Genomic DNA, 17,922 nt, shown 5'->3' with positions numbered 1-17,922 from the left:
CCCTTAGGATGGCATTAAGTACGAATACAAAGAATAATTAACTCTTGGAAGTTGTCCAACAAGACAAAAATTACTTAATTCCAGATGTTGCGTGCCTTAAATTACTTTGCCAGTGCAAGTTAAATTCTTTCCTGTACCAGAGAATATAATAAAAGACAAGAGAAAAAGAGGCCCTTGCTCGTATTAACCTCCAATTTCGCTTAACAAATCCCACGAATACATCAAGAACATGTAAACACAAAGTATGCAAATAGTAAAACAATTAAAGAGCTCATACATCAATTTAGTTCACCTCAGCAGACAACAGAATGCAAAACGTCAGAGTACAAGAGATAAAGGCTTGTAGTGCAATCTGTCTATTCTCTAAATAATACCGAAATAAAGAAATCAAGATTCTCCAATATTAGAAGAACACAATCAATAATTTAAGCAAGCACGATAGAAGCACAGAGTACGAGTAAGCTTGAGATTCCGGTCCATGCAATCCTGCTCACTCCATTTTTATCTTTTGCAGCTTGTGTGACTATAAAACAATCAAGAGGGCAATATTGTAAGCAAGAAAGCACAGCAAATTAAACATGTATCTGTCCTTGCTGATAAGGAAATTAAAACATGTACATAGACAAGTAAACCAACTCAAATCAACTTTATCTTGAATTTACATTTGACTGGGAGATCAATTCTAAACGAGGAAGAGATGGACACATATGATTTAGACATAGACGCTTTGGTGCTCCATTTGGCTAACCCTCGCCTCCAGTTTAGTGACTACAAATGCCTAAATAAGTTACTTGCACACGCACACACAAAAAAAGGTACTTCCACACTTTATTTGTAAACTAAATGTGATCATAAGTCTGAGTAGCATAACAAATCTGCCACTTTTCATTTGAGCCGCCTCAACATTCTCAGAGTACCTAGCATATAACTTCAGACAGAGTAAAACCAAAATAACTTGGCAGAAGTTGTAATAATATAGAGGTGACTTAGAAGAACCTTCAAATTGGCATGACTTAAGAGGTGGCGAACAGATTATGCAAAAGATTACTTTGGAAAGACAGCCGCCAAGGGGGTAGGGGTAAAAAAGGGACTTTAAAAACTTAATCCTAGCTATAGCAGAAGACAAGACTATTAAGACATATCCGAAGAAAACCAACATCCATGAGAAGCTGCTCTATACGATACCAGTGCGAATACTTATTGGATAAGCAAGAAAACGATCAAAATCACTTATTGGATAAGCTTGAACAAGCTTCTTAATGTTGGTCAAAGTTTTGGCTGAAAATCTAAGTAAGATTGAACGCCACTAAGAAGTAGGACAGACCTTCAGCTAAGTCCTCACTAACAACAACTAATGATTGTGTTTGGAGAAGCAACTCAAAAGTATTTTGCCACAGTAGGGAAACTTGAATAAAATGGAAGAACAGAAAATTTGAAAGAGAAGGGAAGAAATACTTAAATTGGTATGAATTTAGTTTTACACCAGGTGTTATTCATTTTTTGTATTTTTCCTGTTCCTCTCTAAGCCTCTAAGGAGCAAATGAAAAGAGACTCCTAAATGAGCTTGTGTCTGATACAAAATTTGACACCTGAGAAAATCTCGTTACAGCACAGAATGAACAAAACTTGTTGAGTGCATTGATTGTTTGACCAAAAAGTATAACTTTCGGCTAAACTATTAAATTTACGTAATCATGGGTTAAACCTAGTTAAAGATAATAACTCTAGATGCGAATCTTAAAAACGTGCGTGAGATGGGACAGATCCAGTGAAATGTTGACAATGATAGGCACAAAACGTTCATAAAGAATGAGCAATAATGGAGGTGTAACTAGCAATAAATAACAATAAATGACATTTAAGTAAATAAGAGGAATGATTCACTCAATAAAGGGTGGATTTGACGAATGTTCCTCCTGACAATGATGAATGACAGATAAATCCAAGGTTTGTTCGAACTATTCTCAGATCTGGTGGAAAAGTCTGTGATAATATGGGCAAGAATCTTAATAAAAAGGCAATCTTTGTATCTTTACAAGAGAGAGAATCTTCCTCTGAAAAGTGTTCTTGTCGAATGAATATCACATACCCCCTTTCTTATTTTCTTTGATACATACCTCTAACAAACCCTAATGGTACAAGTGCAAATAATATTCACTAAAATATTCTCTTTAACATCTTATTTTCAAAAATTAGTCGTTACTACTATGTCAGCGGTGCTCGACCTCGGTCAATATTGACGTCTCGACCATGAATCTTGCTACTCCTTGGCCGACCTCGGCTGACTCTTCCCTTAATGTTATATTACCCTAAATATTCTAGGGTAGATTTTGTCTCATACAGTTAGTCCCTCCGCTTATTGAGGCCGGCCTCAGACGGACTCGATGAGCGGATATTGTATAATGTGGTTGAAGCATTTGGACGACCTGAACGGGCCGTGATGATTGGGGCGAGTTGGTAACGTGTCCTTTTGTGAGCCGTAATTTCTGGGGTTGTAAGTCCGACGAAACAGGGTGACGTCATTATGGCGCGATTTCCCGAGACGTTGCTTCGTTTCGCGCGCGTCTCCTGATTGAGTCTGCCGCTTTGGTTACAGTGCCAGGTAATGATGAATAATTCCTTGGTCTCAACGCTTGATCTTTTATAAATAGGGGTGTGTGGGCAACGTTTCAATTTTTACAAACCCTTGCATCAAAGAGCTCTATCTTCTTCTTCTTCCTCCATTGTCGCGTGTTTTCTTACTGGTTTTAGCGATTCTTGCTGCTTCTAACACTTCATCGCTTGAATACCCTCCGCTAAACAACATGACTGATGTGTCCTCTGTTTCTAGTATGGCAACTGATCTTGTCCCTTTGGCGGTGCTTATACCCCCTCATGCTGATAGGGTTTCTGTTGCGATAGAGGAAGAGAACTTTTCTACGGTGGAGGAAATAATCCCTTGTAGCGAGAAAGTTAGGTCCCATTTCTCGAAGGCGCCCGAAGGTGAGCCCGAAATCTCGGAGTCGGTGTTGAAAGAGGTCGATCTGGCCGAACTTAGGGCAAAATTCAATATCCCTGCCCATATCGATCTGATCCCACCTGGGCGCGACGTGGTGCAAATCCACTGTCCCGGATATTGCACGTTTTACGCGTATCCTTTCCAGATCGGCTATACTCTCCCCCTTCTCCCATTGGCGAAGGAATTTTATCGCTATTACGGTGTCTGCCCGGCCCAGCTTTCTCCGTACATTTACAAACTTATCAGGATGCTCTCAAAATTTGCCGAGTTGGCCGGGGTCGAGGTCACTCTCCGCCATCTAATGCATCTCTTCGCCCCTAGCTTTTATAGGGGGGCGATGTTGCATCTTCGCCACCGAGGAAGTAAATGCTTGGTGGTAAAGATGGACGATAAAGCGAATCGTCAGTTCTGGTTCAACTACTTCTTCGTCAGAACCGGGGACGTGGTAGCCAACGCGGACAGCTTTCCCGAGACCTGGAATCGTGCTCGTAAGTACCCGTCTTTTGTGAGAGGTATTTGATTTGTTTGTTTCTAGTCGTAGGTTCTAACATTCTCTCTTCCATGTACAACCAAAGTCGCGCCTCCTCCTTTGGTCGGGACATTTCCGACTAGGTTGGCCGGATTCTTTCTCGCACGGTGGGGATTCATGAGTGACCGGGCTTTCTCAAGAGGTTCAGGCCTGCTTCTTCCTTGGCCGGTGAGTTCGTCTATTATTTTCAATTCTCTTTTGACCACATGATTGCTTGTACGCTATAGTTCATTATTGGTGGTGACGAAGCTTATTCTTTTTCAGTTCGAGGGTGTTCGAGGAGGCCGAGGGCTCCTCCTCCTGCGTTTCGCAAGAAGAAAGTCGCTTCTGCTTTGGAGTCTGTTCCTGCTGTGACTGCGGCTAGGCCTCCTCGGTCATCTGCCTATGTTCGTTCTTCTGCTGCGGCCAGGCCTTCTCGTTCGTCGACCATACCTACTGATGCTTCCGTACCGTCTTCTTCTGTGCCCGCGGATATATCGACGGCGGAGTTTCCGACTTCTCCTTTGCTTCATCTAGTGGACGAGGACGAGAAAGAGGAATTGTCGCTGCGTGGGGGTAATTTGGTTCCCCGCAAGAGGAGATCGGTGGACGTCGGCGAAGGGGTTGTTCGGGCGGTGGATTCAATGACGGGCGATTTCGTCACTCGAGAAACGACGACTATAGAGCTTGAAGATGACACCGAGTTATCGCCCGTGGTTCCGCTATCGACTGAAGCCGCAGAGGATAGGTCTTTTTCTGAAACCATGATGGAAGCTGAAGGGCCGTCGGCGAGAGTCCCTGATAACTTGCGGCGGGATGAGCCATCGGCCTCGCGACTAGCCGAGGATCTTTCTTTGATGGCCGACATAAAAGGAAAGTGCGTAGCTAAGGATGGTTACGAGACGGGCTCTGACGTGGAAGCCGATGAGGTGAGGATGATGGGGGAGGGGTTTACCCGACTCGAAGTAAGGTTGGAGTGGTCCACGCGGACTATTGCGATCCCTGAGATTTGTGGTCGACACAGAGGACGTGGTCCCTTCCCTCGGTCCCCTCTGGTCTGATGAGGAGGGTAAAACCCTCGAAAAGCTGAAGGATGCTACCTTATCCAAGAGCATAGCCGACCTCGCTCTTAGGGTAAGTTTTTCGATCCCTCTCATTTTTGTTTGTCGAGTTCAAAGTTTGTTTCGTTCTTACTCTTCGTTTTCTTTTCCTCTTTCTTTCAGACTGTGATTTTGGAGATTGAAAGTGCCCGAATATGAGAGGCGCAAGGCTATTTTTCTGAAGATGGAGAGAAAATACCGCGAGTACCGCGGCAAGCATCACGAGATTTGCAGGCGGTTTGGCGAAGGCGGCAACTTCCGAGCTCTCAGAGACGAGCTGAAAGAAAAAGATAACGAGTTGGTGAAGGTCATCGAAAAATGCAGTGTTCTCGAGGGGGCGCTAAGGGACAAAGAGGAAGAACGGGAGGTTAGTAGAGTGTCGAAGCCCAGTGTGGCGATCTCCAAGCCCAAGTTCTCTCGTTGCGCGCCGAGATCGAGGGGTGTGAATTCAAAGCTGATGCTTTTAGGGGCGAGGTCGCTGAGAAGGCCGCGGATCTCGAAAAGGCGAAGTTAGCTCGGTCGGGGGCTATGAGGAAGATGGAGGCTTTGGAGATAGTAATCCGTGTTCTCCGATCCGAGCGAGAGAATGCCTTGGAGACGGCCAGACTTAAAGAAGAGCGGTTTGATGAACGGATTGGAGAATTGGAGAATTGGAGAAAGAGGCTTCTGGCCTTTGTGAACGAGTCGCCGCTCTGGAGGCCGAGAAGGCACAATTATTGGCTCGACCATCTTCTTCCCATGTTTCTAACTTTCCTGATGTTCCTCGAGATTTATACGAGTGAATTCACGCCGAGGCCCATCTGGATATATTCAGAGATTTGATGAAGTTGGGAACCGTTTCGAAAGCCGTCCTCGAGGATGCTCGTGTTAAGGCACGAGAAGCTCGGGTTGCATGTGGCTACGATCCTGCTACACTGGAGGCCGGTGACGACGAGGAGGATGCGGGCGTGGACCGGATTGAAGAGGACGCCTGGTATAAAAATGAGTATCCTAATGGCGATAGGATAGTGAAGGGGCGGACGACAATGGTCTAGGCAACCAGGCCGATGGTGCGGTTGGGCTAGGCGGAGATTAGTAGCTTTTCTTTTCCTTTTTGTGTTGCCACAGACTTGTGCGCTTTTTGGTGGGCATCTTCTCGAGCCTTTGTAAAAATATATTCTAAGTATAAAATAGCAGTTTCGTTATTTGTACCTGATCCTTTTTTCTTCTGTTTGGGTTTGTATGCTTTTTGATTTTGTTGCTTGGTTGCCTTGGTTTTCTTGGTCGTAATGATTCAGCTCGAGTGGGGTCGAACGAGGTCGAAACAAACTTAGGTTTGATCATGGTCGGGGGCCAGTGGACGTTAGTTCGAACGAGGTCGAGTATATCGTGTGTTTATTTATGGACGAGGCTTAGTTATGGCCGAGGGCCGGTTAGGCGTTAATTCGAATGAGGTCGAATGTACCCTATGCTTAGTTATGGCCGAGGGCCGGTTAGGCGTTAATTCGAACGAGGTCGAATGTAACCTATGCTTGGTCATGGCCGGTTAGGCGTTAATTCGAACGAGGTCGAATGTAACCTATGGTTAGTTATGGCCGAGGGCCGATTAGGCGTTAATTCGAACGAGGCGGTATGATTTTAAGGCAACGTTGCTTTGGTTGTGCATTTGGAGAAGATAGAAATAAACTCCATGCATTTGTGCTTTGTTCATACACTTGGAGAAATTTACATATTTTTCGGGCGTTGGCTGGAGAAGTATTCTAGTCCCTTCATTGGTTGACCTGGAGAAGTATTGAGAGGTCAAGCAATGAACTAGCCGTTGCGCACTTCCTTCAATCTTGAAGTGTTCCCTTCATCGCCTCATTAAAAACCTCCTCGAGAAAACCCAATTGGGACAAAACTCGAGTGAGGGAAAAAAGAGTACGACTTTGGGGGCACTTCGTCTTTTAGAAGTGTAATATTCCAGTTGTTTGGTAGTCGCTTTCCTTCCATTGTTTCTAGTTGGAATGACCATTTGTTCGTTGTTGCCGTTATTTTGTACGGGTCGTCCCAATTTGTTCCTAGTTTGCCTTCTCGTGGCTCTTTGCTCGCTTGTGTTTTAGCTTTAAGCACATAGTCCCCGACTTTGAGTGGCCTGATCTTTGCCTTCTTGTTATAATAGCGTTCTGCTTGTTGCTTTTGGGCGACCATTCTTACGTAGGTCATATATCTTCGTTCCTCGACTTCATCGAGCTCCTGCCTTCTGCTATCGTCGTTCCAGGGTCCGCTTTCGTGGGAGTATCTTAAGCTGGGCTCCCCGACCTCGACTGGTATTGCCGCATCAGTCCCAAAGACTAATGAGTACGGCTACTTCGGACACGGCGAGATAGACGATGAGGGGCTGCCCCGGCTCTAGTTTTGAAAGCAATGGTGGCGATGACAAGTACACCTTTAACTCCCTAAGGGCTTGGACGCATTCAGGGGCCCATTGGAGGCCGGTATCCTTCTTGAGTACGCCGAAGAACTTATGGCACCTATCGGAGGATCGTGAAATGAACCTCGAAAGGGCGGCGATACGGCCAGTCAACCTCTGGACCAGTTTTTTGGTGGTCAAGTGCTCTTGTATCCCCTCGATGGCCTTGATTTGATCGGGATTGACCTCGGTACCTCGTTGCGACACTAGGAAACCCAAATATTTTCCTGAGGCCACGCCGAATGCACATTTTTTGGGGTTCAGTTTCATGTCGTATTGCCTGAGTATACCGAAGGGTTACCTCAAGTGGTCGATGTGATCTTCTTTCCTTTTGGACTTGACCGGCATGTCGTCTATGTAGACCTCCATCGTTTTACCGAGTTGGTCTTTGAATATCTTCGTCACCAACCTTTGATAAGCTGCCCCTGCATTTTTCAGTCCGAAGGGCATGCCCTGTAGTAGTACGTCCCCTGGTGGATGATGAAGGTGGTTTTTTCCTGATCCTCTTCCTCTACGAGGATCTGATTATAGCCCGAGTAGGCGTCCAAGAAGCTTCGTAGCTCGTGCCTGACCGTTGCATCGATGAGTTGGTCGATATGGGGTAATGGAAATGAATCCTTGGGGCAAGCTTTGTTCAGGTCGGTGAAATCTACGCACATCCGCCATTTGTCGTTCTTCATTTTTACCATGACTACGTTGGCGACCCATTGAGGGTACTTCAACTCCCTGACGGAGCAATTTTCCAACAATTTTTCCACTTATTCGCGTACTGCGTCATTAATTGCGGAGTTTAACTTACGCCTAACCTGCCTCACCGGGTGTAGAGTGGATCGACGTTCAATTTGTGCGTGGCGATCTCCTTTGGGATACCTGGCATATTTGCATGGCTAAAAACAAACAAATTCGCGTTAGCAATTAAAAATTCACGAAACTTACCTGGTTCCTGAAGTTTGAGCCGATGTAAGCTTTCTTGTTGTGGTCGTCGCTGTCTAACTGAACGGGGTCGAGGTCCTCTACGGTTGATCCTGCGGCCTCAACCATATCGGGGTCCCTTATAACGTCCTCGTTGTCATCACATACCGACCTCGACCCTGTTGATTGCTATGTCTCTTTTTCTTTATCCTTTGTTGGGTGGCCGTACAGTCTAAGGCGATGCGGTAGCATTCCTGGGACGTGCGTTGCTCCCCTCGTATACTGAATATTCCCCATGGAGTTGGGAATTTGATGACTTGGTACAGGCTGGAGGGGATGGCTCTCATGGTGTGTATCCATGGTCGCCCTATTACGGTGTTGTATGCTGTGTTCTGGTCCACGATATGGAATGTGGTTTCCAGAGTGACGCCACCTGCTAGGACGGGGAGTGTGATCTCGCCGGAGGTTCGCTCAACTACATTGTTAAAACCTGTTAGTGTGATGCAGCGTGGCACTATCTTGTCCTCGAGTTTCATTTGTGCAAGTACTAGAGGATGGATAATACACGCGCCGCTCCCATCGTCTACCATAATCCGTCTCACGTCGGTATCTAAAATTCGTAAAGTCATAACAAGAGCATCATAGTGAGGGAAAGCCAAACCGTTGGCATCTGACTTAACGAAGATGATACTTTCTTCGAGTTCATCATACGTTCGTGGGTGATTGACCGTTTGAGTTTGTGGGTTGTGATGAACTTAACATTGTTGATGGAAGCATCGTCCCCGCCACCGATGATCATGCGGATGGTGCGGGCTGGCGAGGGCGGTTGTAGATATAGAAGAAACTAAGAGAGTTATAACTAGATAATCCACACAGACGGCGCCAAATTGTTTGACCAAAAAGTATAACTTTCGGCTAAACTATTAAATTTACGTAATAATGGGTTAAACCTAGTTAAAGATAATAACTCTATATGCGAATCTTAAAAACGTGCGTGAGATGGGACAGATCCAGTGAAATATTGACAATGATAGGCACAAAACGTTCATAAAGAATGAGCAATAATGGAAGTGTAACTAGCAATAAATAACAATAAATGGTATTTAAGTAAATAAGAGGAATAATTCACTCAATAAATGGTGGATTGGACGAATGTTTCTCCTGACAATGATGAATGACAGATAAATCCAAGGTTTGTTCAAACTATTCTCGGATCTAGTGGAAAAGTTTATGATAATATGGGCAAGAATCTTAATAAAAAGGTAATCTTTGTATCTTTACAAGAGAGAGATAATCTTCCTCCCTTCCCCCCCCCCCCCTTATTTTCTTTGAGACATACCTCTAACAAATCCTAATGGTACAAGTGCAGAGAATAGAGAATATTCTCTTTAACATCCTATTTCAAAAATTAGTCGTTACTGCTCTGTCAGCGATGCTTGACCTCGGTCATTATTGACGTCTCGACCATAAATCTTGATGTTCCCTGGCCGACCTCGGCTGACTCTTCCCTTAATGTTATATATTACCCTAAATATTCTAGGGTAGATTTTGTCCCATACATTGATAAGTCCAACATTAACATTCTTGTTTGTCCTTTTGCAAGAGGGAACACAATATTCTGTTTTGTTTCATTTCAAAAATCATATACGACAAGTTCTCAGTGAAAACTTTTTCCTTAGTTGGAACAAGTCAAGAAATAAAACTATGCTGTCAATTTTCAAAATTGGGGGCTTTGAATTATCGAAAAAGTACAAGATATCAAGTCAACCTTTGAATTTGCAAGTCTTTCTATAACTTATATTAACAATAATAGGCCCATAAAAGCGAACAAACTTAATTTACAACATCTTTATTAGAAAGTGGAGCAATGAATGATAAGTTCAAGCACCTATGACTCACATTCAGTAAATTTAACAGAGTAATGTTCAATAATTAATAAAAATCAAAACAAATTGCTGCATACTCCGAGATAGTTAATTAATTGACGAATATTAATTCGGTGGTAAACAAAGTAGAGACATTGAGCAAATTAATCTCAATTACCTGGCGTTGTCCCAGAAGGAGAAGAACCTGAACTTTTTGGAGCAGCAGCTGCAGACAAATACAAAAGAATCAAATTAACGCTAAACCGACAATGGGACACAGTAACAACAGAAATAATTAAGCCCCAATTATTTACTAGAGAAATTTTTTACACCATTTCCTGAAATTATTTTCTCCTATAAAAAATGAAAAAGGACAAAAAAGTGAAGAATATCAGATTTGAAGTAGTTTTAGTTCTTGATCGCAGTAAAAACAGAAAATTATCAACCTCAAAATCAATTAATTCAATCCCGATTCAAATCACAGCTCCTCATTTCGAAAACAAAAAAGAAACAAAATCTGGGGGGTTTAACTAAAAGGCCGTTGATTTAGTACTATTAAGTGAAGAAAAATGCATAAAAATCTTACCTTTACAAGCGCTAACATCGCCGGGGATGTTACAGGCCTTAGGAAGAGCAAGTGCTTGAGTAACATTAATACCAAGAGAAGGCAACAACGTAGGATTTTCGTACAGCGTGCAGAGACAATCAAGATCTTTGGTCACGGCTTCTCTAAGTGGGTCACAACAAGAAGCCGGTGGTTTGGTTGAGTTGAGGTAAGGTGCACATGGTACTAACTGAGCAGCACACGACGGAGTTTGGGCCACCGTTAGTGTGGTGGTTGCCGCCATCAGTGCCACCGTGATCAGCAAGGAGAGTTTGGAGGAAATCATGGTTGGTTTGATTTTCACTTCCCACGGAAATGGGTAATCTTTTTTGCTGCTACTATAGATGACTAGTGAGTGGTCTTGTTTGTTGTACTTATAGGTGGGAACTAAATGCTACATTTATTTAAGTGGTTAGATTGGCATAGCAGGAAAAATACTACTTTAACGCAATACATACTCTAAATTATAATCACAATTTTTAAAAAATTAAAGAGCAAACAAGAAAGAGTAGAGATCGGATCATGTTAGAGAGTTGAGTTATGACCTATTATTTGACTCACAGTGATTAAATTTATTTGATTGAAGTAAACTTTTGATAAAGTTATGATCAGTTATTGCTTGTTTTTTTATCAAGTGAGTATTATTATCAAAAGGCATCAAGAAGATGCACATGTTACAAAGAAACAGAAAGTATCAGCCCAAAAATATCAACAAAAGATCTATCATAAGACCAAGGCTGATAAATTCCAAAATTGATTCATGGTTGTAAACAAAGGTAAGATTAACCCAACTAAAAAGATTAACTAAACATTTGGCTTTAAGAGAATGATTGGCAGTTGAGACCCATCAAAGCATCTCTAATTCCTTTAGGTCCATATACACCACAAAATACAAACAGGAACTATAGCCCAGATCCTTTTGATGGTTTTATCAACTTTCCATGAGCACCAACTCGCAAAAGCCTCCCTCACACTACATGGCATAGACCAATGCAGACCAAAAAGAGCTATGAACATGTTCCAAATGTCTATTGTAACTAAGCAGTGAAGAAACAAATGATTAATTGACTCAGACTTGCAGAGGCACATGTAACACCTATTAGGTAGCTGAAAATTTCTCTTGATGAGATTGTCTTGTGTTAAGCAAGAGTCCTTTAGAGTGATCCAGCTAAAACAGATAACTTTTGGTGGCAGCTTAGTTCTCCAGATTAATTTCCAAGGCGATCAATCATTTCTTTATTGGAGCTCAAGTGGGAGTAGCGACGGAGTAAGTGCCCTCTTTGTTGTTGCCCCATTTAAGTATGTCTCTTCCCTGGCTGGCGACTATGTTGTTATGCAGGCTTAGAAGTAGTGAAGCTAGATCTTCTATCTCCCAATCATTAAGATCCCTTCTGTAACACCCCGAAAAATTTTAAAGTACTTAAGTGTAAGGCCTGATAAAATTTACAAAGAAAATAATATTTCATGGTATCGGACTAGGCTTACGTGTTTGAGGATTATAGAAAAGCTCGTCGCGGCTCAGACTTTTTGGGTTGAACAATGCACGAGAATGAAAAGGAAAATTTTTGGAGAAAAAGTTCATTTCTACAATTCATTATGCGACCGCAAAACTACTCTGCGGACCACATAATGGCCGCAGAGTGAGGCAGTTAATTGGGTCAGTTGGAAGCAACTATGCGGTCGACTATGCGACCGCATAACTGTTATGTGGTGCATTATGCGACCGCATAGTGATCGCATACACAGACAGTTCTTTTGGCTATTTTGTAACCAACTATGCTACCGATATGCGGTCTGCATATCGGCTATGCGATCGCATACCTTGTTCCGGAGCTCCATTTTTGGATTTTTAAAATCCGACCCTATTTCGTTAAATACACTCTTTGGGTCATTTTTGAACTATTATCTGACATTTTAGAGTGAGAGAGGATGCCCTAGAGTGAGAAGGTGTTCTCCAATATTTGTCCTGCAATTCTTGCCCAAGTTTTGGAAGATTAAGAAGGAAAACTCACTAGGTCTTCATCCTAAAGGTAAGATTATACACCATAACCCTCAATTTTGAATTTTGTGTAGAAATGGATAATAAGCAAGATAATTTCTGGGAAAGAGGATCGGTTATCTTACATGCATGTGTTATCAAATGATGTAGTAAGATTGTTGAACTAAAAATGGTAAAGATTGGGTTGTGGAATGATAGAATCCTCCATAAAAAGGGCCTTGAAATCTTAATGCACACCTAGTGTTTGGTAAAATGCTCAAATGAGCTAGAACCATAATCATCTTCCTAATTGTGGTTCAATTTGTTATATTTCTAAAATAGATTGAAGTTGCTAAGAATTTCGGAACGTTTTAGAGTTTAAGGAAGCTCAATTGAGGTATGTTGGCTAAACTCTTCTTTAAGAGTTGGAATTCTCATTATCCTTGTAAGTTCCGAGATGTTGATTATAAATCGAGTATTCCGATAAGTTTTGTGATGAAGATATATGTTCAATTCGTATTTCAAATGCTCTTATCATATTGCATTATAAATTGAGAATGTGTCCCAAACTATGGATTACGTATCCACATATTATAACTTCGAGTCGTGATTTATGTGAAAGTTTTTATGCGAAGTTGTGTAGAGATTGCGATTGTGACACACATCCACCCGCATATATATTGGGGTGAGGCGGCATGACTGCTTTGTGTAGGGATTATGATATTGTGGGACTGCACCTCCACCCGCTTACATTCAGGTGAGGCGGTACGACCGCTTTGTGTATGGTTTTGGTATTGTTGTGGCACCACCACCCGCATACATTGGGGTGAGGCGGCATAGCCGCCTAGTGTAGGTTCTTGGTACTGTGGTTATACATCCACCCGCATACATTGAGGTGAGGCGGCATGGCCGCTTGATTAGAGTTGTGGTATTGTACGTACACCTCCACCTGCATACATCGGGTGAGGCGGCGGGGCCGCTTTGTGTGAAGATGGTTATAAAGGATCTCATTTTAAATCCTATAAATGTTGTTGATAGCTTTTAATAAGCTTGCTATTGTTGAGACGGTTATCTATATTATTCTATTGCCGCACTGGTTCATCATAATTATCTTGTATTTCTAAATTCTTAAATTGGTGTTTAATTTTTATACTAGTACTATTCGACGGTACTAACGTCCCTTTTGCCGGGAGCTCTGCATCTTTAAATAGATGCAGGTGGTTCCACAGTAGGAGATATTAATCAGTGATAGCAGTACACCTTCTTCCCAGCTGACTTGGTGAGCCCCACTTCATCCTGGGGTCATGTATATTTTTTATACTTTGTGTATTCGGTTTGAGGTATAGCCGGGGCCTTGTTGCCGGCATTATCATTGTACTCTTCTTCATCTATAGAGGCTCCGTAGACATAGTATGGGTTGTGTATTGGTGCTGGAAAAAGACAAACTATGTTATATTGTGGTTGTATTACTTGTCCATTTGAGACTTTAAAAATGATGAAACTATTGGAAATGAATTGGTATTGTAGACATGAACACATTTTCGTCTAATTAATGAAAATATGTATTATCTCTATTCGTAGATGAGTTTGGGTAGAATGAAATCTAACAGACTTGCTCGGTCGGGTTCACTCGGTTGAGCGTCGGTCGCACTCCTCGGTTTTGGGACGTGACACCTTCTTAGGTTTAGATTCCATATATTGTCCTCCATGTTTTGAGCAATAGTAGACTCTGGATTGGTTGAAATTAGGAATAATTTTGGGTAGACCTCCTTTAGTGTAGTGTGCCCCAACCATTTATCCTTCCAAAATTGGATGTGTGCACCATTTCACACTTGTTGTGATGTATTTCTTGAGAAATCCTCCCAAAGTTTCATGATATTCTTCCACAGCCCAGTTCCCTATGGTGTTCTAACCACATTAGTGCACCAGTGACTAGAAGTCCCATATTTTGCTTGGATGATCTCTTTCCAGAACCCAGCTTCCCCCTGGTTATACCTCAAGTACCACTTCATAAGCATGCTTTTGTTGTAAAGTGCCAGATCTTTAACTCCAAGCCTCCCCAAGTGTTTTGGGCATTGTAACTTTGGACCATTTGACTAAGTGGAACTTATGCTATTTACTGTTACCTTCCCATAGGAAAGATCTTCTGAGTTTGTCAAGTTGTTTTTGCACTTTGACTGGAATTAGGAATAGGGATATAAAATAAGTAGGTATACTATCCAAAACACTACTGATGAGTGTTAATATACCCCCAAAAGAAAGGTATTGTTGCTGCCATGATGCCAATCTTTTCTCAAACTTTTCAATGATCACATTCCAAATATCAGTTGCTTTGTGTCTAGCACCCAAGGGGAGATGATCCTGTGATGCAGAACATAATGTCAGTCAGCTTCTCCAAGTCAGGTACCATATTAATAGGATAAATGATACTCTTGGACATGTTGATGTGAAGTCCTGAAATAGCTTCAAAAATCATCAGAGTAAGATTGAGATATTGTATTTGAGTTTTTTCTTCACCACAGAAAACAAGAGTGTCATCAGCAAATAAGAGGTGGGATACGGAGATTGATGAGCCTGAGATGTTCCCCACTTCAAAACCTTTCAACCATTGCAATTGCTTGGTCTTTTCTAGCATTCTACTAAGCCCCTTCATAGACGGAATGAAGAGAAAGGGAGACATGGGGTCTCTTTGCCTAATCCCTCTTTTGGAGAAAAAAATCCCACTGGACTTATGTTAACAAGAATAGAGTACTTTACTGAGGTGAAGCTATATCTAATCCACTTAATCCATCTTTCACCAAATCTCATTTGCCTTAGTATTGATATAAGATAAGGCCAGTTGAGTTTGTCAAAGGCTTTATCGTTTTTGCTTGTTATGTTTACTTAAATAGTTATTTTAAAATACTTGTTATTTTAGAAAAATTAAGATAGAATTAAAAAAAATTCCACCTTCACTATTATCCTAATAAATGTGGAGAGAAACTAATATGAAGAAAGTAAAAATAATAACAAATTATAATCAAGAATAGATAAAGGCAACTTAATTAAACTATTATTTTAATTAATGAGTACATTTTTTAAGAGTCGGCAAACATGATAAATAAAAGAGAAAGTAGAGAGTACTATAAATTATTTTGACCCGTATAAATATTGATCCAACCCGCGCATTGGACACATTATTTCTCTGGTCTAACATTTTTAATCTATATATCTGTATAATTTTTGGTTCATTAAGAGCTGATGTGATGTTCAGGATTTTCTTTTCTCTCATTTTTTTACTTTTCTCCTTATTTGTTTAATTAGAGAATTAACCATATTCTGAACTATTATAGAATTTTATTTGTACAATAATTGTTCCTTACTAAGTTAAAGCATAGTAATAACAGAAATAAATATTCATAAAGAAAATTCATGATATGTTAATTAAGCCGGAGATAAAATGTTGTTGTTCCATTATACAGTTTCAGGTATTGAAAAAGAAGTTACATTAATTTGGAATAGTTAAAAGAGCATTAATGAGCACATTACTCAAAGTATAACGGCAATTTCTCTTTAATGAGACTATTGTCTAAACTATAAGAGAGTGTAAATTTTTATACAATGGTGAAAAAAGCAAACATAAGCATTTTAAATATGGAGAAAGCATCTCTGAAGTTAGTTTTTACTACGGCACTTCTTATTGTTGCAATAGGTTTGTGAATTGTGACTCTATCTCTCTCATTTTTTCTTATAGAACATGGAAAAAATGACCGCAATTTGTTTGGGAAAATTATTGTTGTTATCATTAAAAATAGGACATGAAGGAATTCGAGAATTAAGGAGAAGATTAGTAGGTAGTTGAATGTGTCTCTTTTTCATGCCAGTAATATTAGTATTAGTCTCATATTTTCTTATCCGCGAAATTCTATATATTATTATACGTTGTTTCTTTTGTTTCGATTTTTTTATCTTCTTATTTTGTTGTTATTCATGATTATTGAGCCGAGTCAATTGAAAATAACTTTCTCTAACTTCACAAGGTAGGATAAGATATGCGTACATATTATTCGTCCTAGACCCCACTTTATGAGATTACATTGGATTTATTAGTGTTGCTATCGTTAAAATGACTAATGACATTTATTTACAGATCTTCTATGTTCTAAAGTGGCAGCTCAATCAGAATGCACAAAAGATGAAGATTGTGCCCATATGAGTGTATATCATTGCAGACCTTTTTGTGACGCTTTTGAAGTTTGTGACTGTATTCCCTATACCACTCAAGATCATGGCAATACAGATACAAATGGCAGTCCAAATTTATCCCCCGTTTAATTTTGGTTTTCCTTCATATTTTCCTTATTTTTCTAAATAGAGAATTAATCATAATCCACCCTGATATTTATTGAATTTTGTATACAAGGGATAGAGAGATTTATGGATTGTTCTGGTTCAATGCAAAATCACCTTCCCTCAACATTACGCAAAATTTGTAAACATAAAGTTTAGACAAACAAAAAAGAAGGAAAATAAGAAACTTCTGTTTTGCAAACTTTCACTGTGTTCTACTTTAGCTTTAGATGGTTACATAATTATAAACTATCACTACTAAAAAAACTGTCACAAAGCGTCCACAAAAACCGACCGAAATCAGTCGAAATCGAACAAAAACCGACCGATTACCGACCGATTTTAATTCATCAAAAAAAGAATGGTTGCAATAGGGTAGCGACCGCAGTCGGTCGATATGACCGACCGATTTCGGTCGGTATTCGTCAACGCACTTTGACCAAATTATCTGACAAAAAATAACCATACCGACCGACTTCGGTCGGTAGTTTTGAAAATAATTTTAAATTATTTTTAAATTAGCGACCAACGTCGGTCAGTACTTTAATTATTATTTTTTTAAAAAATTATTCAATTCCGACCGATTTCGGTCGGAATGTTTAAAATATTTAAAATGTAAAATTAAAAGTTCCGACCGCAGTCGGTCGGAATGTTAAAATATTTAATATTTAAATTCAACAATTCCGACCGAAGTCGGTCGGTAACTTTGAATTTCTGGGAAATTCAAATGAACAGTTCCGACCGACTTCGGTCGGTAGGCGGTCGGTTTTCTGGGTATATTTTTGGCAGAATACAACTGTTTTATAGTTGCACCACTTGCCAACAACCAATCACATATAATGGCAGCATTACATTGCTGCCATTCAACCAATATCAACAACAATAACAACTATCAAAACTATACTATTAAGTAAACATCATCTCATCTCCACTAAACTATATTAACAAAACATAACACCCAATAACAAAACGTTTTACAAGTTAAAAGTTCAAACATCATTCAATGAGTGTTTTATATTGTATCACCTCCATCTTTACTACTAGAAGCTTCATCGTCGGCATGGTTCGAAGGATCACGACGAGAAGGACTAGCATCTGGGGAAGGCTCACGAGACCGGGGAATGGGAAAAACACCACTAGCAAGAAGATTGGCCAGCTGACCTTGAAGGAGATTAAATTATTGGTCCCTCTTTTCTA

General features: G+C 40.7%; 1 protein-coding gene and 1 long non-coding RNA gene across 2 annotated transcripts; one reads left to right on the top strand and one right to left on the bottom strand.

The window, feature by feature from the left end:
• Positions 1–149: 149 nt before the first annotated feature.
• Positions 150–15,049, bottom strand: LOC107779483 (uncharacterized). Its single transcript, XM_016599928.2, has 7 exons — positions 14,804–15,049; positions 14,680–14,757; positions 14,523–14,573; positions 14,310–14,402; positions 10,401–10,812; positions 9,993–10,040; positions 150–523 (listed from the first exon to the last, which is right to left on the bottom strand). Exons 1-7 carry the CDS (start codon positions 15,047–15,049, stop codon positions 426–428), a joined length of 1,026 nt encoding a protein of 341 aa, XP_016455414.2. The 3' UTR covers positions 150–425.
• A 960-nt stretch (positions 15,050–16,009) lies between these two features.
• On the top strand, positions 16,010–16,927 carry LOC107779486 (uncharacterized). The gene is made up of 2 exons (XR_001646622.1): positions 16,010–16,087; positions 16,526–16,927. It is a non-coding gene; the product is annotated as an uncharacterized LOC107779486 (long non-coding RNA).
• The last annotated feature ends 995 nt before the right edge of the window (positions 16,928–17,922 follow it).

The sequence above is a fragment of the Nicotiana tabacum genome, chromosome 23, assembly GCF_000715075.1.
Source record: "Nicotiana tabacum cultivar K326 chromosome 23, ASM71507v2, whole genome shotgun sequence".
Lineage (NCBI taxonomy): Eukaryota > Viridiplantae > Streptophyta > Magnoliopsida > Solanales > Solanaceae > Nicotiana > Nicotiana tabacum.
This window is presented reverse-complemented; position numbering and strand designations above follow the sequence as displayed.

Bases quoted from the DNA above. Each gene is read 5' to 3' on its own strand.
- LOC107779483 (XM_016599928.2), bottom strand. From the start codon at position 15,049: ATGAAGGGGCTTAGTAGAATGCTAGAAAAGACCAAGCAATTGCAATGG. The intron at 14,758-14,803 runs GTACCTGACTTG...TCTGCATCACAG, and splicing joins TCATTTATCCTATTAATATG to GATCATCTCCCCTTGGGTGC. The intron at 14,574-14,679 runs GCATCATGGCAG...TCCTAATTCCAG, and splicing joins AAAAGTTTGAGAAAAGATTG to TCAAAGTGCAAAAACAACTT.